The sequence below is a fragment of the Chenopodium quinoa genome, unplaced genomic scaffold, assembly GCF_001683475.1.
Source record: "Chenopodium quinoa cultivar QQ74 unplaced genomic scaffold, ASM168347v1, whole genome shotgun sequence".
Lineage (NCBI taxonomy): Eukaryota > Viridiplantae > Streptophyta > Magnoliopsida > Caryophyllales > Amaranthaceae > Chenopodium > Chenopodium quinoa.
The window spans coordinates 2,550,453-2,574,221 of NW_018742244.1; the positions used below are offsets into that span (position 1 = coordinate 2,550,453).

A 23,769-nucleotide genomic window follows, 5' to 3' on the forward strand; every position below is an offset into this window, starting at 1 on the left:
GCTCCTTATATACAACCCTTCATTTATCTTTTATCTTTTTTCCTCTTAAATGTAGTACACTGGTGCATAGAAAGAAAGAAAAAAAAAAAAAAAAAAAAAAGGGAGTATAATCCTATTAGGGAAAAATGTTCATTAAACGTTAATCATTATTGTGAAATGTGAATATTTATTTGGTGTATAGTCTGAAGATACTACTTCTCTAGAATCCTGTTGGTTGAATAATAGGTTCAATTCCAATGACTGATAATGAGTTTCACACTTAACCATGGATTGATTTGATTCCATGCCAAGATTTTGAGAATTGTGTTCTACTTTCTTTAAGCCATTTCAACTGAAAACTTTCTACAACTCGAACAGAATACTCTAAAACTTAATACATGCATTTATCAATATACACACTTTCGAAATAGAATCAAGTATTTATTTGCAAATTATCTAAACTAAATATGCATGTATGTTTCGAATTTCTCATTTTCTAAGTGAGGAAAATTTATTTAACCAAGCATATTCTGCTGCCATTGTCCATTGCCAAGCCAGGGTATCTCTATGAAATACTATTTTTAATTCCTATACCAGAGGACAATAAATTGCAATTTTAGACTCTGTGACTGTCCAATGGCTTCTGCATCTTGTCACCGACTTAATTACCCCAATCATCAGGCCAAAAATAAGACGACCGCTTCATTGGATGGCTTGATACTGATCCGAAACGCGTCTTGAAGGTAGCCTTCGAAGAACAAAGAGCACTAGAGCAGAAGGAACAATCTCAACCACCTAAAATGTGATCAAGTCAGGAGATAGCACCAAAGATTACAACTGCGCATTAAAATTGGTATGGCATCCTACCAATAATATTAATCTCATCAATGCTGAAAGTTTAACTACCTACCATGTAATAAAGAAGATTTCCTAAAGGATGATCGACGACATCAACATCAACATCATCATCAAACGCAGAGACAGCAGCCTAAAAGTACAATACAATTCATTGATTAGCTTGGTAGTCATTGGTAGATGACCTGGATGCTAAATTATAACAGCAAATAAGCAAAAAGTTCTTAAGCAAGTTGAAAGTTGGATACTCACCACTAAGCATTTAATTAAGAAACATGTGAAGCATATCGCGGTTATTACTCCGACCTGCAGCCATCAAGCTCAAAAGTTCAACTAACACTGAGAAGAAGTTTGCTACCTCAGAAATTTTTTTACGGAACCTATATTTAGAGTAAAGATATACTACTGTGTTCAAAATATTACTTCATAGATCTTCTTTTGACGGCCTACAGATTCTATAGGAAATCGCTTCAACATAAAGAACAGCCTGTAAATTGATTATCAACCAGTACATATATTAATGGGACGGGAATAAACAAGTCAGTTCTCAAAACAGATTGAAAAGTCACTGCATTCAAACGGTCCAAAATCGATCAATACCTTCCACCGTATACCAAGAATCCAGAAGCTGCACTAAATGAAATAACTGCAATAATAACCAACTACAATACGTTACAGATAGCTTGAGTGTCTTTATCAATAGCAACGATGAAGCAACACAAAGAGAGGTATGTATATACACCAACAGTGGAATCTATATGTCAACTTGGTCCTATCATTCCAACTTCCATTTCATGAAGCATGTACTCCGTATGAAAGATTAACAGTCTTAATATATATATTTCCCTTTAAAATTGGGCTTAAAGTCGGCCAAAATTATAACAAGACTTAATTCCAACAGGAAACCTCTCCTAAACTACAACCAAACGTTCTTAATTAGTATCAATCATGCTAGTATTATCAATGAAACAGTCTAAACGGTAGGTGTAACAAACAACTACAAATCCTCAGCTCTCAATTTCATTACCTGATAAAAAGAGTTTTGCCACCTGGAGAGCTGCATGACTTTTAACGAGCCTCATACAAATCCATATAATTATCTGAAGTGATTGCACAACAAATCAAAACCAAAAGAATTATCAACAATAATCATGAAAGTTGCTATATACTATACTACACCGTATTACTATATATCAGAGAAAGATAGGAGAATTGCTCAATAAATCAATCAAATATGATCACCTGAACGACATAAACTATCCCGTTTACAGCATAATATGCCGGTCTGAGTCTGTCAGAGGGTAGGGATCTTGCCTGCATAGGTGACATTCACAGAAATGATAAATTATAGGGTAATAAGGTAATTATATAAGCAGTTCAGATCAGCTGAGAATCTAAAGAATGGAACCTGGTGATAAATCTCTGCCCAAAACAACACGAGCAATGTGTAAGTGGAAAAGAAGAGAAGTCCCGGGAAATCGAGTAGCACGAGTTCAAGAGTCTACAACAGAGAATAAACAACATATGTATGAAAAGATTAAATGTAGTGTGCATTATAATTGTAGGAGAAAAATACTCGTTTAGAGGAAACTAACTTACATGCGGCCTGATCTGAAACACTTTTTTGTACAATCCAAAAAGAATGGCTCTCACTGTCCAAAGTTAACTCAAAGTTTAGTTAGTTGATACGAGATGTTGAATTAAAAACACAAAAGACGCATCATAGTAATGCAATGCTTACACCCATTTACAACGAAATTCATCAAGTGAAAGGCCTTTTGTGTCGTCCATCCATATTCTGGTACTCGCATTTGTATTCGGATAAGTTGCACCTACAAAAGTTTGAAAAGAAGGAAACATGAGGACTCACAAACTTCATTCACTGAGGTCATGCTATGTAGTATGTACTCATACAATTCAACTTCATATATGAACGGGTTGATGGAGCACTAGCCTAACCTTTCTTGAACAATACAGGGGAAGTGAATAAGGAATCATCAATTATCATTACCAAATCGCTTCACTAAGTTATACGAGTATTTTGCATTAAACTCCTTCGTTCCAAATACAATCACTTCATATCACATTATCCTAACGTATCATATCTCAAGGACTTAAACAGGATTTTACTGATTGAAAAACCTTCAAGTTAGTGACAGAAAGTTTAAGTGCACAAGCATAAGGCAGAACAACAGACAGTGGAGCATAACTCGAGTTCGTTACAAGGCTTACACAGCCTGCAAACAATTATTGCAATCTAAAATACTACTTGTAGCAATTATCTAGCTTTTCTCTATTGATTTAAGAATACTCATATGCAGTGTAGCCTCTTAAATCAAACAAGTTTTGAGCTTATGACATCAACCATTTACATATGAAAATGTCTATTTAACTCCTTGCTAATCCATTCCAAGAGGAGATCGGATAAGAAATGTGACAATTTTTTCTTGTGTATACCAATAACACAATACTTCCTCGGTTTTTTTAAGTTTGACAACATTGATATTCACGTGTTCATTTATAAATAAGTAAGAAATTAATTGATGTATACAAATTATACTATGATGATGACTATGTTTTGTCAAAAATACTTATAAAATTACCGATGACGGTCCAATAAAGTACATAGGTACATAGTGCAAAAGTCAAAACATGTCAAATTAAAAAAAAAAAAACCTATATGTACGTGTTGCATCATATCACCACTTCACCACATTTTGAAAGTTCCAAATAATACAATTGCCTTGGAATTTGACACCTTTGGAGTTCAATTATGTACACAAAACTATTCATTCAAGTGGTAATAGTTTGGAACCTTTCATCTTATCAATCACCTTTAATGAGGTGTCAAATTATATTTAACCTAAAACAAATTAATTTACTATCCCTATAAAGTATAAATTAGTACTATGAAATTGATGAGTGGAATAAAAACTATAGATAGACAAATATGCATTATTCACTTTATCAGTAAAAAAGGCGACAAAAGCTAGACAAATCAAAACATAAAAGGAAATCATTTAACGTGGGACTAAGGCTCTTTAATTCTCTTTAAATCAATGTTAATAATGTCGCATATCAATCAATTTCAATACCTTACATAGACAAACCGATAACATTATTCTGTTCATACGTGTGAAATTGATCAATCTTACATAAAACATTTTAGTTAAGAGTAACACGGTATACATCTGAACCTCTTTCGATATCCCTATCTCGTCTACACGAGGTGGTCACTACACATAAAAATATAAAAATGATTAAAACAAAAGAAGAAAAAAGAGAAAGGAGTAAAGGGCATACCAAAGCAATGATGGCAACCAAAGCAAAAGAAGCACAAAGTGTATAATAATAAACATCTTTGTTAGGATTCTTATTAAAACCATCTTCCATAACCATCATCATATTATTCAACAAATCACTCGCTAATAAATAATTATCACTTCCTTCTATCGCCATCAAACCCTTTGTTCGTCGCATGATTTGAAGCTTCTTGTTTATTTATTTATACAATCTAAGTTTTCCTTTTTTTTTTTTTTTTGGTGATTTTTGGGATGGGATTGAAATAAAACAACAAAAATAAAAATGTATGAGATTTGTCTTTGTTAGAAAGTTGAGAAAATCGGGGAAAAGAAAGAAAAGTTAAAAGTAATTTTTTTAAAAAAAAAAGAAATTACAACATTTACACGTGATGTTTTTTAAGGTAGGCCACGTCTATGGTTGGCTATCCACGTGTCATGGGTTAAGATCACCTTGACTTTCCCAACTAAATGCTTTTTTTTTTTTTGATAAAAAATACGGAGTGCGTAGTATTTATTGTATAGTAATACTCTGTATAATACAGTGTTTCATTAAAGTTTAAAAGTTTATGTTCAAAATGCTTCAACTATTTCCCTCCACTTTATAGTATCCATAATAATTTCTCTAATTAACTAACTTAAAAAAGAATATTAATATTAGTTATTACTTCCTACTACTCGTATTAAATATTGATGCAATACTAAAATGACTTCTTTGGTAAAAGTTTAAGGGTATAAATGAGCAAAGCTGTTTTACATGTTCAAATTTATGTAATTTGTCAAAACTCGAGTTTGAAATTAAGCTCAACAATTTGTTCAACCTTGACTCATTTAGAAAGTGCTTAATTTAATCGCTAATCAAGATAAACACTGAAAACCTTATGCTCAGATTGAAGCTTAATAATCGAGCAAGCATTAAAAGTAAAAAGTTACGAGTAACTCGATTCATAAAACGAATAAAACATGTTTTAGCGTGCTCAAGACATTCACCATGAGGCAGGAGTCTTAATTCATTTACAACCTTCAAGTAAGCATAATAAGAGAGAAAGAATTTAGTACAGAGCTTAGCCTAGGGTGTAACCACTACCGAGTTGAAAATTCAAAATTGCACGACGATCATAATGTTTTGACCGTAAGCATTAGAACTTTAAACCTCTCGGGCACAATTGCACCAGGTGCACGCTTAGTCGTAGGCCATAGCCAAACAGGAAACTAGGAAAGCCTGAAGAAGGGAGTTTTATCTCTAATCAAAAGAAAACAATGTGCACACACGTTCAGAATTATTACAAATTTCAGACTCAAGATGATCTTGGATTGCTACAACAATTGACAGATAAAATGGCTATAATTCTACATATATAAAAGAAAACTTTGCAATTATCAAACACCACACAACCATCTTACACCAATAAATCTTTCCCGTCCCTTTTTTATACAAGGCAAAAGCTAGCGATTACCTCAAAAGTAATAAGTATTTCCATGAACCTTTTAACCTGAAGCTGATTGATCAGTAGAACTTGATCACCATGCTTTTTATACAAAGCCCCCCGGAATGTACAAATTTTTCCATCCACAAGTAATTTATCCTCAGAAACGGACTACAATACAAGAAATGTCATCTTTGCTGTCTCGATTCAGAGCTTCTGTTGCTAATTGCTTGGCAGATTTTAGCGGATCCTTGATCTTTCTTGCAATATCAACTGCCTCTTGATTAGACATTACCTAAGTTGTTTGTAAGGTATAACCATCAGCTAATAAGCAGTTTTACCCAACTGAGCACATAATCACTGATCAGCAGTCAGCACTTCTCGACAGTAAATATTGAACTCCCTTTGTCTACTATAATTTGTCATGTTAAGGGAAAGAAAGCAATAAATAAATGGGTAATGATGCCTTCCACTTCTTTTTTAATCTTATCCATAACCACCCTATCATCAATTTGAATTTGTGTCATACTAGGTGCTCTTCTACATCATGATTAGAAAATTGACACAAATTTTATGGAAAGTAAAATAGGAAAATTTGACTAATAATAGTAAGCAGAAGGATCACCATATTCTTTGGATATATGTTCTAATAACATAGAAATGGACTTGTTTCCCAACCCTTTTCTTTAAGATGTTGATGGATAGTAGTCTAGAAACAAATCAGATTTTCAATAAAAAGAGCATCGATCAACGATCCACATCAGGTATTTATGGCCCCCCTCTTTAGTGAAAGGATATTAGAGGCCGAGTGATATTTCTCCTTTAAGCAAAACTTATAGGTAAATAACATAGCCTAGGTGAGTTTAGATATACTACACCTTATGTCCACACAATAACATGGCTACATGCGTGCATGCATGTGACTTTATGGAGGATAGACACCAGACTAGCAAAATAAGCAACAGATATAGAGGTACATACCTTCCACAGACCATCACTGGCTAGGATAATAAGATCAGTGTCAGGGCCAATATCAGCCTGCTTTACATCAGGGTCAGACCGCAAGTGTGACTTGAGGTTCTTATCTCCGAAGGCACGAGACACAGCAAGTTGCCCGTTGACTCTAGCAACATCTCCTATTAGAAGGATGAGATAGAGAATACTTCAGTTTATAATGCTAGATCAGCAGGCAACATCTCCCATTATTTAGGTAGCGTGTGTCCAAAAGCCAATCAGTAGAACATATCAGCAGATTTGAGACAGACAATAAGGCAATAAAACACAAAAATGATGAGTTATGTCACACGGGAGTAAGAAATGTAATCTTGACCAAAATGTAGGAATGAAAATTGAATGTTTGTCTCTTGCAAAGGGTGTACTGCTTAAGAACTGCTGTCAAGTCAAATGTGATGATAGCACTAAGCCAACGCCATTCTAAGCAAAACCATAAAATAGTTAAATTCTATGGGTACCTCTTCATTATCACGCCATTTCAGGACACAATAGAAAAAAGAAAATAAGAATGAAGCAAGTTTAATCAAGCATTTATCAAAACAATCATTCTTTTGGTATCTAAGCCATAATGTAGTATGATTAGATTTCTCAAGATACCCTCATTCAAAATGATCGACTAAGAAAGGGTAGTTTGAAAAAATCTTGTCAAATCCTAAACTATTATAAGTTGAGACAATGTGAAAAATTAGAGCATATGATATCAAAGTTGAAAATGAAAGAATGCACAATTGGTAGTACCAATGTACCTGGCATGTTCGACACAAAGCCACCTCTGTCCTCAATGCTACCCCGTTCTGTATTAGGTTCATGGTCAGTAGACATCTGTATTGCTTGACCTTTTCTAGAAAGGACAGCTCGTGAATCTCCTACATTTGCTACCCATAGCTTTGATCCGTCCACAAGAATAGCCGTGACAGCAGTTGACCCACCTCGTCCCAGGTCAGGATTGTGGTTAAGAATGGCTTGATCAGTACTCTCATAGGCTTTTGAAATTGACCTGTTTGGGTCGGTCCAAAATTCGTCCTGTTGATTGACAAATTAAACATAAAACCAGATATGTTAGCATCTTGAGTACACTGCAGTACTGAGATCAGATGTATTTTACACCTGTAGAATACATGGCTCCAAAATAGGAAGTTCTCATTTGAACACTTAAAATGAAGAACCCACCTCTTTGAGAATATTGGGAAATAGATGCTTCTGCAGGTAAGCAGGCACACTATCACCCAAATGGCCATCATAAATGGCAAAGAGGCCAAGTTCGTGTCCACGGACCTGCACAAATTTAGCAACATGATAGTCCTCCATGGGATGATTTGCCTTTCCTTTCACCAAACTGAATCCATACTTCGCAGGACCTTGATGACTTCTGCCCTTGCCAGAGCCATTATAAGAACGTCCTCCTACAATCTTAGATTGCAAAGCAAATTGTTTTAGTGGGAGGACCGCAACAAACTAATTGTCGAAATGCATTTCTGTAATCTCAATATATTCCAAGACATGAAATGTAAAAGCTTAAGTTTAATATTACCAAATATGTATATTAGCAAAACTAAGTATCTACAAAAGTAAGTTGAAGAGTGGCCAATTGGATATGCATTCGAGATTCAAGGATGCATCTTGCATCCAAAGCAAGCTAATCTTATCTCAATGAGGAATATGATCCCATTTTTAGGTTTGAGAGTAATCATATAACATCCACTAAAAATTTCATTAATGGGCTTAAATTTAGAATGTTTAAGTTGTAGCAAAAAAGATGAATACAGAGTATAAAAGAGAAACAACAAATATGAGAAGAACAAGAGTATGTTAATCAGTTGGTTATTGAATTATTTCATAAATAAAAAACATCGATGCCAGTAAATAAGGACACAAGGGTAATAGTCAGCAACATTCAAAGATAAACCTCAATATGAATTTTGGGACAATTTGCTAACTGTGACCATTATTTTATTAATACATACATTGGCTTATGTTCTTGCAAGTTGCAAATTATTTCAAAGAATACTTCCACAAAATTATCATTTATTAATATAAAGCAGCAATTCCAACAAAAACAAAAATGGTCAAAATTTGTAGGCTTGGGGCTCTAAGGTCAAAAAAGACCGATCTTGTATAGAAGAAATATTATTTATATGTTCATCCACATGAAAGCTCCCAAGGGATTAAAATCATAAACTAATAAAAAAAATCTTCAGGCATTACTGTGGACAGTCATCTTATATCTGTTTCAGCACTGTTTTGTACAAAAGTAAGTGAACAAACCCACTGATTAACCAATTTGGTTAATGGTTCAGCCATCTCAGCCTGTTTAATCTCCAGTGCAAAGTCATTTGATAAGTGAACTTCTGTCAGCAATTATCCCATTTATGGTTTAGTTATGTCAGCCAATTGAATCACCTCCTCCGCTCTCTCTTGCAAACACACCCCTACCACGTCGGCATATTGTAGTATGACTAACCCAAATCCCCCTTGCCCTCCACACTACCATATCAGCCTACGTTACTCTGAATAATAAAATGAAAACTTCCTATGCATGTGAATGCCCTCTAGTTTTTGTGATTTTATCTCTTGATTTCCCAGATGCTAAGGGGTTTTTAAAATTTACAAACAGTTTTCCCCATAGTTTATGATCACTCCGCAACTTGAAAACAAAGTAACCAAGCAATAAGTCATAGTTCTAAATGTCAAGTCCACTCTTTATATCTGCAGTATGGAACCACATTTCGTGGTCACCTCAACAGCGTAAGAAAATAAAAGTATGATGCACCACACCATATCATTTTCTCTTTTCTAAGCCATATCTGCAGTCTCGTAATTCACAGCTTGCAACAAAAGAGTTATCAAGTGGACTCATCCATGGCCAAGCCGGTGAATCTTGATGTATCAAGACATAAATCACAAGCTCTAATATTCCATATTCAATCTCCGATGGTAATAGTTTCTTTTGATAGGCCTATTCATCTTCAGTGGAGGCAAAATGTTAATCAAGCAATGATCATTCCCCTTTATCATCTGAAACACTCATGTTAGAACCAAAAAATTTCTACCCTTCATGAGAGACCTTAGTCTTCATCTTCTATTAGAAAGCCTCTCAACAATCTTCCACAACTCCTTCCAATATACCAGTAACCACCCAACGCTCACAATTCTCGAATCAAATCATTTGAACATAACTCTTTCTTACCAAAAAATATGTCTCCCCCTCATTAGTTTCTCCTCTTCCCCCCAAATCAGGAAACAAAAAACTATCTGATTTCATCTTACAAACAATATCTAATTGACCAAACTAACTCATCACAGTTCACAAATTTGTTATCCAGCAGCAAACACAGTATGATCCATGCAGTATAGTTCATCAATTGCTGACCAATTACAACATACAAGTATATGCATATAATTAAATATCTATGATTAAGATGCCAAAAGAACAACAACTGAAACAAATATTATTAAACTTATAAAACACAAAAATTATGAGCAAATACCACAAATAAATTAAACCCTTACCTGAGAAACTGAACTGAAGCAGCATAAGCTATCCATAAAAATTCTAGCTACAGCTTCACCTTCTATTATCTTTATTAATCAACATCTATTTTCCCAACAACCCCACTAACAAAATTCTTCCAAAAACTGCATCATCAAAGCAATAACATACAATTTTGATCACCAAAACAAAAAAAATTGATATACCATATCTTTAAAACACCAAAATTAGTGAAAAATCTATACTTTAAATAATTTTGAGCATGTGGGTAATTAACAAATTAACTTACCAAATCAAAGAATTCCAAGCGTCCCAAGAAAATTGCAGGAAAAATTGCAACAATTTTAGTGATCAAAGAGATTTTGCTTCATGAATTGAAAAGTTGTTGAAGGGTTTTGATTATTGAAGCTGACAGTGTAAAGGGGTTTCAGGTTTCGTGAGGAGAGAGAAAAATTGGCTGGCTACCTTAGGAAAGAGAAATTATGGTGAAAAGTCTGAAAGATGTGGGTACTTGCCCAAAAACTTTGACTTTGTCATTTTTAAAAAAAACTATTTATTGATTCCTTTTTAATAAATAAATAAATAAATAATAATAATAATATAAAGTGGGTGATAGATTATTTTGGAGTATTAATTGTTTTGTAGGCTTGTAGCAGTAATTAAATTCACCAGTACCACTATTTTGTTTGATTAGTTGGAACTTGGAAGACTACAGTTTACTACAGCTGTTTTGGCTGTGCTTTATCAAGAGGAAGGAAAAAAAAAATAACAATGACCATACGGTGCTTTTTGTGTGTGGCTCGCTATATTATATGCTACTTTTGGTCCAAATTACTCGTAATTTGTGAGATATAAAATATTCTAAAGTTGCGAGTAAATTAGACCGGAGGTAGTAGTTTGAAACCAGATTATTTATTCAGGAGTTATTTATTTAGAGGTTATTAAGAGCCTATTCACATTTACTAAATCGAGTTGAACTGATTTAATTGGAGCTCAACTGAGTTGAAATTAAGCTGAAGTGAACAGACCCTCAGTCGGTCAAAGATTATTCTTGGTTATTTAGTCAGTTAGCGCGTTTTCATCGGGGTTACTTATATAGGGGTTATTTAAGTCGGTTAAGAGTTACTTATTCTGGGGCTACTCAGTTGGTTAGTGCGTAATCTGCGTGTGAGTAACCCTTGACCGACCGAGTAACCCTGAATAATTAACCCTTAACCAACCGAGAAACCTGGACACATGAAATTTGTGATAACCATATTATAGTACTCTGTCCATTCTTAAAATATCGCAAACTTTTCTTTTTTATTCGTGTGTGGGTATGTTTTATTTACATTTCTCTATTTTTCTAGTATTATATTTTGTAAGAGAAATAGAAAAGATGACGGTATTACATGTTTGCATGGTAATTGATTAGGTCATTGCCTTACTACTTAATCTAATTTAAGTCAAATTCAAATTAGTGGAAAGGGATATTTCATACTTGAGGAGTGAGTTCACAAAGTAAAACTTTTTAAAAAAAATAGAAAGAAAAAAAAAAAAAAAAGAGAGGGCTTTTTTATCTCATCCGTGTGGGCACGCAGTTTGGTGGCGTTTGATCATGCTCATTTGAAGAATTTGAGAGATATAGAGACTTGCATTTGATTTGGTCAACAATGGACCCAACCCCATTTGCACAATCCCACCATATTGGAGTTGTTGCTTGTTAAATCAAATTTTGATTAGATAAAAGGGTCTAAATTACAACGTCAATGACATGTCAATTCATGTTAAAATCAATAATTTCGAAATTAGAGGGTCAATTCTAACTAGATTATACCTTCTTCTATATTTATTAAAAGTTGGGTTATTTTTATCTTTCAGACATGTCAATACACAATTTTTATTCGTTACTTATGAAAATACTATATGTAGCCTGGGTAAGAACAATTATTTAATACTCCGTATCTTTTATAATTTGGTATTAATTTAGAAATACATGATAAAAATCACACGTAAATCAGTGTAATTTAATATTATATTTTCATATGTTTTTTTTTTCTATTTTTAGTTCCTTATATATATAGACAGAGTTATGTATATCATTTTTCTTTGACAATTTATTAACTTCAAGCCACAATAATAATTTTGAAAATGCTATAGTAATTGAAATTTGCTTGATCCACGACGGAGACTATTATTCCCACTAATAGACCCACCTTTATAGGTCAATTTATTGTTTACCCTATTTTTGAAGAATATGAAGCAAAAATTTCCACAAAATGTTACGAACATACATAATGTATTTCTCACACGCTCTTCATATAGTACGGAGTTTGTGTAATTATCCTTCGCCAAAATTAATCACCTTTTTAACATTTTTTTTTTAATGATCTCAAACACAATATTGATTTGAAAATGTTAACTTTTTTCTTTAGGGGATTGAAAATGTTAACTTCATGCTATTGTTTAGAAGAATGACGGGTAATATTTTATGTATAACCAAATAAGAAAAATGATCTTCCCTCCAAAAAAAAAAAAAGAAAAGAAAAAGAATGATCCTGTAGAATCAGCAACTAGCTTAGCTAACCTAGTTACATAAATATCTTAAAGTTAGTTTTATCAAACACTATACTATTAACAGCTACTCACTATTCTAACAACTACGCGTTACTCGACCGTTAAAAAATACTCTCTCCGTCCCTAAATCACATAATTAAGAGAAGTAAGAATGTAATTTAGGGAAAGAGGGATTACCCGCGCCGCTATCCCTAATTTTGTCAAATAGGACCATATTAATGGCATGTTCACTTTTACTGAAATGAGCTGAACTGAACTGATTGGAGCTGAACGAGCTGAACTAAACTGAACCAAATTGAAATGAATATTTTATGAGAGAAGGAAATTAGGAGCCGAAGCGAAATGAGCTGAAAGTGAATTAAACTGAACTAAACAAATTGGAGCTGAACTGAAATTAAATTAAATAAATGTGAACCGACCCGTAATAAAACCAAATACTTTACCGTTACTACATTAAAATAAATCCTTTGCATTGTACATTATTGCAAGTTGATAGGTAAGAATGTAAGATTGTAGGGAATCTACCAATTGCCTTCTCTTCAAGGCACAAGAGTCGCAACACTCACAAGTCACCTACCATCCTAAACACATTTTAACGGGACCCAATCCAAAACTCCATTTAGTGGCTTTCATTTTCTCTTTAGAACAAAGTGTTTGATTATTTTGCAATTAAAAATTGATTACGTAAGGTTCAAACTTCGGGGTTGAAATGTAATGACTATTATCCCTTGTTTTTCACTCTATTACGACAACGACAATATATACAGTCCCTTGATATTTTATGTTGAACTAAATATATTGATAAATTTCATTAAAGTTGTTGAGTCGAGTTTAACACCTAAACATGTACTAATGTCTAGAAAACTATACTTTTCGATCACCAGACTATGTGAAATTGCTTATCTAATTCCCTATGGTAATCGCTTGAAATTCTTCTTAGGAAATTTATTAGCCAAAACAAATTTCGATATTGAAATTTATGTATGTACATTTCAAAATCATTAGAATTATACTTCTTATATCTAATCAAACAACTAGTAAATTATTATATTAGACACCTCAATACTTCTTAGCAATAATCTTCTTCATGTTTGAGGTCAATCTTAGTGAACTATTTTAAACTCATGGATTTGAATAATTAAAGAATATTACAACAATAATTATATATTTTAATGTAGCTAGCCCAATGCAACGCATTAAAATTATAAAAATCAATTCCACAATGCAAAACACATTTGATTCTGGCCGGCCTTTTTGATTAAAATCTTGCGTTTACTTCTTATATTATTTTTGTATAGAAGTATACTTTGAATTTTTTAATTTCATTTCTGATTTTGTTAAATTAACGAATTGTTAAATGAATTAAAAATAAGCCTTGATTAATTATTAATCATAGCTGGTGGTTGATGGAGATTATGACTATATATATAGAAGTACACGACATTGTCAATATAATGGAAAAGTATAACTATATAACTTATCAAGTCTAGTACTCTTCAAAATGCATGTTAATACCAAATTTTTTTATGGTTTTTCTTAAAATTGTAAAAACTTTATAGACAGGAGTATAGATTTGCGAAGATATTTCTTTTATTAAAAAATAAGGTCAAAGTTTGTATGTAAATAGTTTAAATAACTCAAAAAGGTTGCATTTAATTGATATAGCAATGTCTGTGCCTAATTAAACATATATTCCCAAGAATTTAACAAAAATAATGTCGATAACATGTCATTAGGCGCATCGCACTAACCACTATAGTTGATGTTGCCTTGTACACCCATGTAATTTAAAGCGTCTTCTGCACCCAAACTACAGTTGGTCAGTTTTTTTGACAATTTTATTTTAAAAATGATTCCAATTTACTTGCTTCTACTTGATATAGTAGATCCACTGACCCATTTATTAATCACTGAGATCGGCGAAGACAGATTTAGAAGATTATTACTTAACAGCTGTGCATGATCATCTTCTGTTGGGGAAGACTATGGTGGGTTAATATTGTGCATTTTCACAACTTCCTCTGCATCATTATTGGTCATCTCCTATTCTCCTCTGCCTGCAATGCTTCATAATCTGCGCTTTCAATCTTCTTAAGAACCTCTAAAACCTCATCCATCGACGGCCTGAATACCTTATCATGCTGCAGACACTGGAACGCGAGTTCTGCCATCAAAATAGTCATCCTTCTGACCTTGAAATCTGATGCAAACCCGAGTTGTGGGTCTACTATCTCATCGATTGCACAACGTTGGATTCTGTTCATTGCGTAGTTAGACAGGTTGATCTCGAGTCTGTGTCTTTCCATGTCAACTGCAGGCAAGGAAGAGATGAGTTCGATGAGGACTACTCCGAAGCTGTAAACATCACTCTTATCTGTTAACTGATAGCACTGGTGGTACTCCGGGTCTAAATACCCTGGAGTCCCCTGTGGTGCTGTTGACACATGAGTTTGATCAGCTGGGAAGAGTCTAGAAAGCCCGAAATCAGCAACTTTGACACTGAAGTTGCTGTCAAGGAGAATGTTGTTAGTTTTGACATCGCGGTGTATGATGTCTGAAGCATGGAGGTAGGTAAGGGCAGTGGCTGTTTCGATTGCTATTCTCAGTCTAACAGGCCATGGAAGGTATCCTGATTTTTTGTTTTTGCCATACAGGTGATCAGCTACGGTTCCATTTTCCACGTACTCGTATACAAGGAGGAGTTCCCTGCTGTGATGGGAAGTGCAGCCGTGGAGTAACACAAGGCTATTGTGTCTTAGACGAGTGAGTATTTGTATTTCGTTCATGAACTGTTCTAATCTTTTGTAGTTCTTCTCATAAAGGCGTTTTACCGCGACTTCTCTTCCGTTTTTTAGCTTCCCTACAGGTAAAACAATTCATTTATTAGTGTAAGGGCTACTCGGGCTCATTTTACAGACAGACCGAATAAGTTTTAAATAACGTAAGGCTTTGTTCTCTTCACCTTGAATATGTTGATGAAAGGTTCATTTATGTATTATATTATTATGAAATTATCGGATTTTACAAGATGTTTTGTAAGACTGATGCAAATTCATGCTTACCATAATAAACAGTTCCAAAGCCACCACTGCCAAGTTCATTGGATTGATCAAAATCTGCAGTGGCCTCAACAAGTTGAGTATAGGAGAAGAGTGGCACGCCAAAGAATTTGCTTCCGAATTCGAGGTCTGATGCATCACTGTCAAGAGAGGCACTCCGAGTTCTGAACTTCATATGATCAGACATCTTCTTATTCCGATGCCAAATGGCTATGCATATTACTACAAGAACAAGTAAACTTCCTCCCATGCCTGATCATTGGTTAAATTAATATCAAGATACAGAGTACAGCTTAAGAATATATGGAATTGGCTAATTCAGTCATTTAGGGAACGTTTAATTTACCTATGATAATTTGATTCGTTTTCGTTTGATGATTAGCTGTACCAATTTCCTTCTTCTCTGCAAATAAGTAAATGTAATGTCAATATGGCAACATAGATCGAGCTATGTATTACGGAGTAGTAATGAATATGAACTTGTTAAGAAAACGCGCTAGGTAAGTGCTGGTATAACCTCATATCAGTCATTAATAACCTGGCTGGGTTACTACAGATGCATGCTAAAAACAGGCAATTAGGCAAACATATAATGTATTGATTTCTGCTGCTTGAGTTGCAGCAATTACACAACTTAAGTACATAACAGTGATATTCTTGTTGCTGTCAGATTAGTGCTAAGTTTATAAATAAATCGCGATGAAGAGGACTAATTAATATACTAAAATAGAAGTACCTGATTTCGGACACACGAGTGACTGATGAGGTCCATCTTGGCAGTAACACACAAACTTATCCTCAGATGGATCCCCTGATGATCCGCACCTGCCACCAGACTCTTCGCACTTGGAACAGGCTGTGAAGTTCGCGGTGTACTCTAATTCAATTGTTGGATTGTTTTCAAAGGTAGTTAACAGAGAGGCATTTGTGTTTTTAAGTTCATCCAACACTTTTGTATCCACCACAAAAGTAAAATTATTGCGACAAGAGCACAACCTTTTCTTACCAAAGTAATAAGCAGCATCAAAGGAGTTGTTATAACCAATAAAATCGCTGTTGCTTTTATTGCAACTAAAAGAATTGTGTTGAGTTACATTACAATTGTTGCAATTATAGAATAATCTTATGTTGCTATAACCACTTGCTGGCTTCAATAATGTGGAATAAGATAATGCTCTATTACTCGAATCCGAATAGCAATGATCGAGCAGCTCATATTGGGATACAACCATGGTGTGGGAAGACATGTTGATGGCGCTAACATTAAACTTCATGTAGCTATGAGCATGACCTTGAAATACATTCAACACAGGGTACTTTGAATTGTTGCGACAAATGAGCTTCAAATTTGGATCCCCGCAAAATTTAGGCCTATTATCTCCCCAAAATGGGTACCCAATATTTTGGACCTCCCCGCATGAGTACTTCAAAGAGCATGCTGCATATTGTGGAGATTGGCCATTACACAAAGAAACGGCTAAGAAAATGACCAAAGTTATGTAGGAAAAGTGTAGAAGATAGCAATAGGAAGCCATGAAATATAGGAAAATTATATGTGTTTCTTTTTTGTAGGAGTATATATATGGTTGATTTACAGAAATTTATGTTTGTTGAACCATGAAATGATGAGTTACTTGTATTTTTAGCGGGATATGAACGTTATGGAACATGGAAACAAATCAAGGAGCCGCTATTGCAATGACTTAGAGACTTGACCAAAAACTTTGAGCGCCGTCCAAATGTAATCACACTATTTATGTGGCTTAGAAAATACAATATTCGTAATAATTATGGCATATACTTCACGGCGTATCAAGTTTTTTTTTTTTTTTCCTCCAAATATAATATTTTGTGTACCTTTCTAATTTAATCTAAAAGAACAGAACTATCAAGCATCAACCATATCAATAACAGAGATAATAAGGTGATAATACCAATATGGTTGTAGATAGATCACTAGATTGTGCCTTGTGTCGAGCTCATGTGCTTTAGGCCTAACTCTTGAACTATGTGTTGTGTCATATCAAAATTTTCAAAAGTTTGGCCCGTGCACAACCCAAGCCCACGTGTCATTGTGCCAATCATGTGTGCTTAAAGCCAAGTTTCACTTGTGCTTAGCTTTTTTGCCGTGCTATGCAGGATTGTGTCATACAATCATACTAGTTGTTTGGGGGTATTTTATGTCCTTCGGGAGAGTTACAATTTCCTAGCAGACTTCCTTCTTACGCCTGTACCTGCACAAGTAACGGAGACTCCGGATGGGGGTGGGAGTTCCGCCTCCGAAGATTAAGTTAGTATCTTTTCGAAGTGGAATAAGAACAATAAAAGCTTCTCGGTTCGAGAGCGTTTCAGTAGGTTTGGGCTTTGTTTGTTTTTTGTGTGGTTGCAATTAATGTGTGTTTTTCATAAATGAGGTCTACCCTTATTATTTATAGTAAGGGAGAACTGTACCTCAATTAGGGTATAAGGGACACGTGTCGCAAAGGGATTGGGCCTTTGCAGACCGTTGAAAGATTGACACGTGTCAAGCCTTTATTGGGCCACGTGTCTTAGGGTATTTTCACCCTAAACATCTGCCCCTCACAGGTGAGATGTGGCAAACTCACATGTCATCTGTGACAGACGTAGGGTGCATGGGGTAAGTGACGGTTCGTCTGCTTCCCCCCTCTTTTTTTTGAATTTCAAATTTTCGTGCAGAAGGTGACTGTTCGCCTTCTGCCTCTTTCTATAAGTAGGGTGGCTACCTCTTTCCTCCGCACTTTTTATTTTCAAAAATTTTCAAAAATTTCCTGAGAAGAAGCTCTGATACCGGCTGCTTCTTTCAAGACTTTCGAGCATCCGGTTTTCGCAAGAACTTGACATCTGCCTTCCGGCTGAGTGCGGATTTAGTAAGGTACCGTCTGCTTTCTCCCTCTTTTTGCCCCTAGATTAAGGACCTCACTCGGCATTTTGCCGCCTGGGTATATTTTGTCCAAAATTTCTGAATTACCCCTACCTCATCCGGGATTTCCCGTGTGAGGTTTTTGAAATATTTCCCTAGTTGTAAAATGCCCTCATCCGTCATTTTGCCGCATGGGGCTGGCTTGGGACAAGTCCAAAAATCCCCCTCATCCGGCGTTTTGCCGTCTGGGATGTTTAATATACTCCCATCCGGCATTGTGCCGCATGGGACCCCTTTGAGCCAACTTTGTTTTTATTCAGACTAGTCATAAGTAACCCAATCCGGCCTTTAGCCGTATGGGGGTGGTTTGATCAACCTTTGCTTTCAAACATCTTTCAAATTGCCCCCATCCGGCATTTAACCGTATGGGGGTAGTTTGAGCAGCCTTGGCTTTTTCTCAAACATCATTCAAATTGCCCCCATCCGGCATTTAACCGTATGGGGGTCATTTGAGCAGCCCTGGCTTTTTCTCAAACATACAAATAGCCCCCATCCGGCTTTTACCCGTATGGGGGTCGTTTGAGCTTCCTTGGCTCAAACTTTGTTTCAAATTGCCCCCATCCGGCTTTTAACCGTATGGGGGTCGTTTGGGCAGCCTTGGCTTTTTCTCAAACGTTGTTTAAATTGCCCCCATCCGGCGACTAACCGTATGGGGGTTGTTTGAGCAGCCTTTAGCTTTTTCTCAAACATACAAATAGCCCCCATCCGACTTTTACCCGTATGGGGGTCGTTTGAGATTCCTTGGCTCAAACTTTGTTTCAAATTGCCCCCATCCGGCTTTTAACTGTATGGGGGTCGTTTGAGCAGCCTTGGCTTTTTCTCAAACGTTGTTTAAATTGCCCCCATCCGGCGTCTAACCGTATGGGGGTTGTTTGAGCAGCCTTTAGCTTTTTCTCAAACATACAAATAGCCCCCATCCGGCTTTTACCCGTATGGGGGTCGTTTGAGATTCCTTGGCTCAAACTTTGTTTCAAATTGCCCCCATCCGGCTTTTAACCGTATGGGGGTCGTTTGAGCAGCCTTGGCTTTTTCTCAAACGCTGTTTAAATTGCCCCCATCCGGCGTCTAACCGTATGGGGGTTGTTTGAGCAGCCTTTAGCTTTTTCTCAAACATACAAATAGCCCCCATCCGGCTTTTAACCGTATGGGGGTCGTTTGAGCAGCCTTGGCTCAAAACTGTTTCAAATTGCCCCCATCCGACATTTAACCGTATGGGGGTCATTTGAGCAGCCTTGGCTTTTTCTCAAACGTTGTTTAAATTGCCTCCATCCGGCGTCTAACCGTATGGGGGTTGTTTGAGCAGCCTTTAGCTTTTTCTCAAACATACAAATAGCCCCCATCCGGCTTTTAACCGTATGGGGGTCGTTTGAGCAGCCTTGGCTCAAAACTGTTTCAAATTGCCCCCATCCGGCATTTAACCGTATGGGGGTCATTTGAGCAGCCTTGGCTCAAACATTGTTTCAAATTGCCCCCATCCGGCTTTCAACCGTATGGGGGTCGCTTGAGCTATTTCCAGCCCATCTCTGCTAACCCTCATCCGGGACTCCACCGCTTGGGGGGATTTTAAATGAGCTTCCAAGTAAACATGTCTGATCTATTTTTCTTTATTTCAGCTTCAAACACATTCGGAGATTTCCGCCTGTGTAGGTTTCAAGCCACCATCTCAGCAAATTCCAACCTCCAAAGGTACCGTCTGCACCCTTTTTCAATTCTGTTTGTTAATTTTTCGGTTGCATAGATAGGATATGGACCCTTCAATTATACACTCGGCACAGCCTACGACTGCTGTCAGGCGGTCACCAGGCACGGCTGAGTCTAGGACTGGGACTGCCGTCTGGGGGTATTTGGGCGAACCTTCACCTACCTCGAATCCGACCGTCTCTGTTCATGTGCAGGACAGAATGGCTCGGATAAGATGGACGGCAGTTGACCCGGATTACAAGTCCGACGACGCAGCCGAAGATCTGGCTGATCCCAGAAACGAGGACCAGACGGCAGGACCGTCTGGTGAAATTCCTTTGGAAGAAACCCTGGGGACTCGTCAAGATTCCCCGAGTGGTCCGAGCACACCGGGTGACAGCATATTAGAAGACTCTGATTCTAATGCCGAAGGATCCGGCGATGAATCTGCTGGAGAAGGGTTTGGGTCCGAATCTGAAGCCCCTGCACAGGAGGCTGAGCCTATTGTTGAGGAGGCCTAAAAATGGCCGGCTAAGGGGGATCCGACTGACATGACCATGTCTGCAAGAGACGTGGTCACCCTTTCTGCAACCCTTCCTGCCTTTCTTTTTAAAAGGAAACCAGTTGGGAAGGACTGGGAAATAAGAGTCCCGCCTGTTAATGCAGCCGTCGTATGGACGGACGACTTGGACCATGCCGATGAATTTTTCGGCTGTTATGAGGCGGCATTCAAAGCAGGCCTCTGGTTCCCCCTTCACCCCTGCATCAAGGACATATTGCTGGGGTATGACTTGGGCGTATGGCAATTGACTCCTAACTCTTGGGTCAATATTTTGGGGTACATTGCCGCATGTGAGCTGCAGGAGGTGAACCCCAGTTGGGAGGCTTTTGCACACATGCATTACCTCAGCCGGGCTCCGGGTGGGTGGAATGCCTGGTACACCCTTACCACCAACCAAGAATACATGATGACTTTGGAGAAGCCATCAAAGTGGACCAACTGGAAGAGCAAATTTTATGTCGTCTCTTCTCCTTCCACTTCCCTAAATCACCGGCTGCGGCGGTATAATAAGCACCCGGCATTGCTGGGCAAAAAATGCGCGCTCCCGAAAGTGTCGTCTGAGGCCTGGGACCAAATAATGGAGACGGGTCTCTTCCTCAAAACGACCCATCTGATGGAGGACGGTAGTGAAATCATCGTCCCAAAGTTCTGGGTACCCCTCCCGGAATGGTTCAGGGACGAGTCCTTCTTGTCCCTTTGCAATCTAAGTTCAATGTTTAAAAAGAGTAGGTTCATTAACCCATCCGGTATTCTGACGTCTGATTATGCGTACACGCTCTAACTCGAATTTCCCATTTTTGCAGGTAAAGCTAAAAGAATGGTGCCTCCTGAAAAGACACCTGCCTTCTCAGCTATTGAGCTGAGAAAGAAGCAAATCGAAGAGAAGAAGGCGGCACTGGCCGCCAAGAATGCTGGAGTAAAACCTCTTCCATTTCTTACCGGATGACATATGATGAGCTGCCTTTGTTTCTAACTGATTGCTTTGTTTTGACTATTTTCAGGGTGGAACCCAAGGCATGCCAAAATCACTAGCAAGCATGCACAAAAGACCGGCTGGTGTGATACCCCAGCCGGCTTCAAAAGCTCCAAGGCTGTCGGGTCCACCTTTGGCAGCTAGTCCTGCAAAGAGGACGTCTGACCCTGCCAGGCCAACCACTGCAGGGAAGAGCCTGCAGCTAACGCCGAGTGCTTCGGCGGGCCAGACCCGGATGGGATCTGGCTCAGATGCGGCTGGGGGGGATGGCACCCCACAGCCTGAACAAGGTAAAACCTCTGCCTTTGACCCCCCCTGGCCGCTTGGGCATATGAGAGTCAAAACTCAAGCAAGCCAGTCTGGGGGCTCCTCTGGCAGCCGCATGAATATAGGCGGCGCCTATGCCCAGTATCTGACAGATAACCCTTCCTTTGCAGATGACTCTACCAGCCGGCCCGACTACAACCAATACGCCAAGAGAATGGTCAAGACTCTGACCCGTTCTGAAAAGGAGGCGGTGCCGGCTGTACACCAGGTTAACCTGGATCGCATCAACTCTCTTCTTGCTGAGGTAAATAACCCGAATGCCCTATGCTTGTCTCAAGCTCTGCTTTTTCCGGATGAGTAGTAATTATCATCATTAGTTCCAACTCCTTTTCCGGTTGGTACCATAGGTGATGCTGAGAGTGGACGGGCTCCGAGTCCCCTTGCGTAAAAAGCAAGAGGAGGTAAGAGACGCTCAGAATCGTGCCCTTGAACTAATTGACGTTAGTCAATTTCACACTATTAAATATGATTTGGCAACTAAAGAGAGAGAGTTGCAACAGGAGGAATTACTGAAAGAGGCTGTGCTGGCTGGGGATGAGGCCAAGAAGAAAGTTGATGAACTTGAGCTTAAGGTCAAGGACCTCCAGGCTGATCTCAGAGCTCTGGAAGGAGCTGACAAGGAAAATGCCAACCTCCGCCAGAAGAACAGCGAGCTGACTGTCCAACTCACTAATATTCAGGCGGCCCACAAAAAGGAGCTGAACGAGGAACTCAGCCGCCTGATTACAGAGAATGAAGCCGACTGCGAGGAGCGCATGAAGCTCGCTTGGGGCCTCATCCATCCGGACTCTGACTTTGACTATTTCAACCTCCGTTACTTGTATGCTTCTGAAGTTTATGAAGCTCGAGTACTCGGCACTCCTGCCCCTCCTCCTTTCGACGAGTGGGCTGAGAAGGGGTTAGGGTCAGAGCCGGATGGGGTGCCAATGGGAAACCAGCCGAAGCAGCTGCAAGAGCAGACGGCTGAGACTCAGGTTGGGCAAGCTCAAGGGTTGGAGCAGCCTCAGCAACAAGAGCAACAGCAAGATTGATATTTTCTTTTTTTTCGGCCTGCGTGCCGTGTATTTTCGATGTATCTTTCCCGGACAGGGGTCCGGCTAACATTTCAATTAGATTAATATTAATCTATTAAACGACAGTCGGTTTTGCTATCTCTATTATTAGCATTTTTACAAGTATTTCAGCCGTTCTATATATGCCGGATGAAGAAGAGATACCACAATATGCCCCTGAAATGGCTACCTGTTTACCCCAACAGTAGACTGGCAGTCGTTTCATGGAAGCCGGATGGGGGGACAGTGACTGACCTAACCTTGCCCCGTCTGGTACAATTATATATAGGATGGGATGTAAAACCGTTTAGGTGGTTACGGTGGCCCATTAGGAATTTCATTTTTCCGGATGAACCTCTTTTGGGTCCTTGCCGGATGAATGCTAGATGCAAAGGATCATTCCTAACGGCTGCAAAATTGTTTTAGACAAATGTCGTTGAGTTATTGGATCGCTAGAACAATGTTCCACCCAGAAGGGAGCTGTTCTCTCCAGTGATTCACCCGGATGGACCTCTTTTGGGTCCTTTCCGGATGAATCCTAGATGCAAAGGATCA

The 23,769-nt window shown here is 37.8% G+C and overlaps 3 protein-coding genes and 1 long non-coding RNA gene across 6 annotated transcripts; 1 reads left to right on the forward strand and 3 right to left on the reverse strand.

Moving 5' to 3' along the window:
* Positions 1-364: 364 nt before the first annotated feature.
* Positions 365-4,880, reverse strand: LOC110740205 (tobamovirus multiplication protein 1-like). The gene is made up of 11 exons (XM_021920689.1): positions 4,138-4,880; positions 2,576-2,666; positions 2,434-2,486; positions 2,243-2,335; positions 2,077-2,148; positions 1,862-1,934; positions 1,435-1,480; positions 1,258-1,321; positions 1,087-1,140; positions 890-967; positions 365-774 (listed from the first exon to the last, which is right to left on the reverse strand). The coding sequence occupies exons 1-11, from the start codon at positions 4,312-4,314 to the stop codon at positions 682-684; spliced, it is 894 nt and encodes a 297-aa protein (XP_021776381.1). The 5' UTR covers positions 4,315-4,880; the 3' UTR covers positions 365-681.
* Positions 4,881-5,350: 470 nt separating this feature from the next.
* LOC110740212 (probable protein phosphatase 2C 9) lies at positions 5,351-10,586 on the reverse strand. Of its 2 annotated transcripts, none has more exons than XM_021920700.1 (6): positions 10,354-10,586; positions 10,085-10,210; positions 7,745-7,984; positions 7,321-7,597; positions 6,542-6,696; positions 5,351-5,905 (listed from the first exon to the last, which is right to left on the reverse strand). In XM_021920700.1, exons 2-6 carry the CDS (start codon positions 10,118-10,120, stop codon positions 5,885-5,887), a joined length of 729 nt encoding a protein of 242 aa, XP_021776392.1. In that variant the 5' UTR covers positions 10,121-10,210; positions 10,354-10,586; the 3' UTR covers positions 5,351-5,884. The 2 variants fall into 2 exon arrangements, with proteins under 2 accessions (XP_021776392.1, XP_021776385.1); XM_021920693.1 differs by having other exon boundaries at positions 5,355-5,855; positions 10,354-10,585.
* A 3,614-nt stretch (positions 10,587-14,200) lies between these two features.
* LOC110740225 (LEAF RUST 10 DISEASE-RESISTANCE LOCUS RECEPTOR-LIKE PROTEIN KINASE-like 1.2) lies at positions 14,201-17,666 on the reverse strand. The gene is made up of 4 exons (XM_021920712.1): positions 16,416-17,666; positions 16,026-16,082; positions 15,683-15,931; positions 14,201-15,480 (listed from the first exon to the last, which is right to left on the reverse strand). The coding sequence occupies exons 1-4, from the start codon at positions 17,212-17,214 to the stop codon at positions 14,657-14,659; spliced, it is 1,929 nt and encodes a 642-aa protein (XP_021776404.1). The 5' UTR covers positions 17,215-17,666; the 3' UTR covers positions 14,201-14,656.
* On the forward strand, positions 15,065-16,348 carry LOC110740234. 2 transcript variants are annotated; one of them, XR_002514996.1, is made up of 4 exons: positions 15,065-15,187; positions 15,275-15,383; positions 15,476-15,561; positions 15,695-16,348. It is a non-coding gene; the product is annotated as an uncharacterized LOC110740234 (long non-coding RNA). The 2 variants fall into 2 exon arrangements; XR_002514995.1 differs by having other exon boundaries at positions 15,100-15,191.
* Positions 17,667-23,769: the final 6,103 nt, after the last annotated feature.

Coding starts and splice junctions, on each gene's coding strand:
- LOC110740205 (XM_021920689.1), bottom strand. CDS start 4,314: ATGCGACGAACAAAGGGTTTGATGGCGATAGAAGGAAGTGATAATTAT. Junction 1,322..1,434: donor TTCTTGGTATACGGTGGAAG/GTATTGATCGAT, acceptor ATCAATTTACAG/GCTGTTCTTTATGTTGAAGC. Junction 968..1,086: donor TCTTAATTAAATGCTTAGTG/GTGAGTATCCAA, acceptor TTGTACTTTTAG/GCTGCTGTCTCTGCGTTTGA.
- LOC110740225 (XM_021920712.1), bottom strand. CDS start 17,214: ATGGCTTCCTATTGCTATCTTCTACACTTTTCCTACATAACTTTGGTC. Junction 15,932..16,025: donor AACGAATCAAATTATCATAG/GTAAATTAAACG, acceptor ACCAATGATCAG/GCATGGGAGGAAGTTTACTT. Junction 15,481..15,682: donor CTTTGGAACTGTTTATTATG/GTAAGCATGAAT, acceptor TTTTACCTGTAG/GGAAGCTAAAAAACGGAAGA.
- LOC110740212 (XM_021920693.1), bottom strand. CDS start 10,120: ATGGATAGCTTATGCTGCTTCAGTTCAGTTTCTCAG. Junction 7,985..10,084: donor GCTTCAGTTCAGTTTCTCAG/GTAAGGGTTTAA, acceptor TTGCAATCTAAG/ATTGTAGGAGGACGTTCTTA. Junction 7,598..7,744: donor TTCCCAATATTCTCAAAGAG/GTGGGTTCTTCA, acceptor GTCAATCAACAG/GACGAATTTTGGACCGACCC.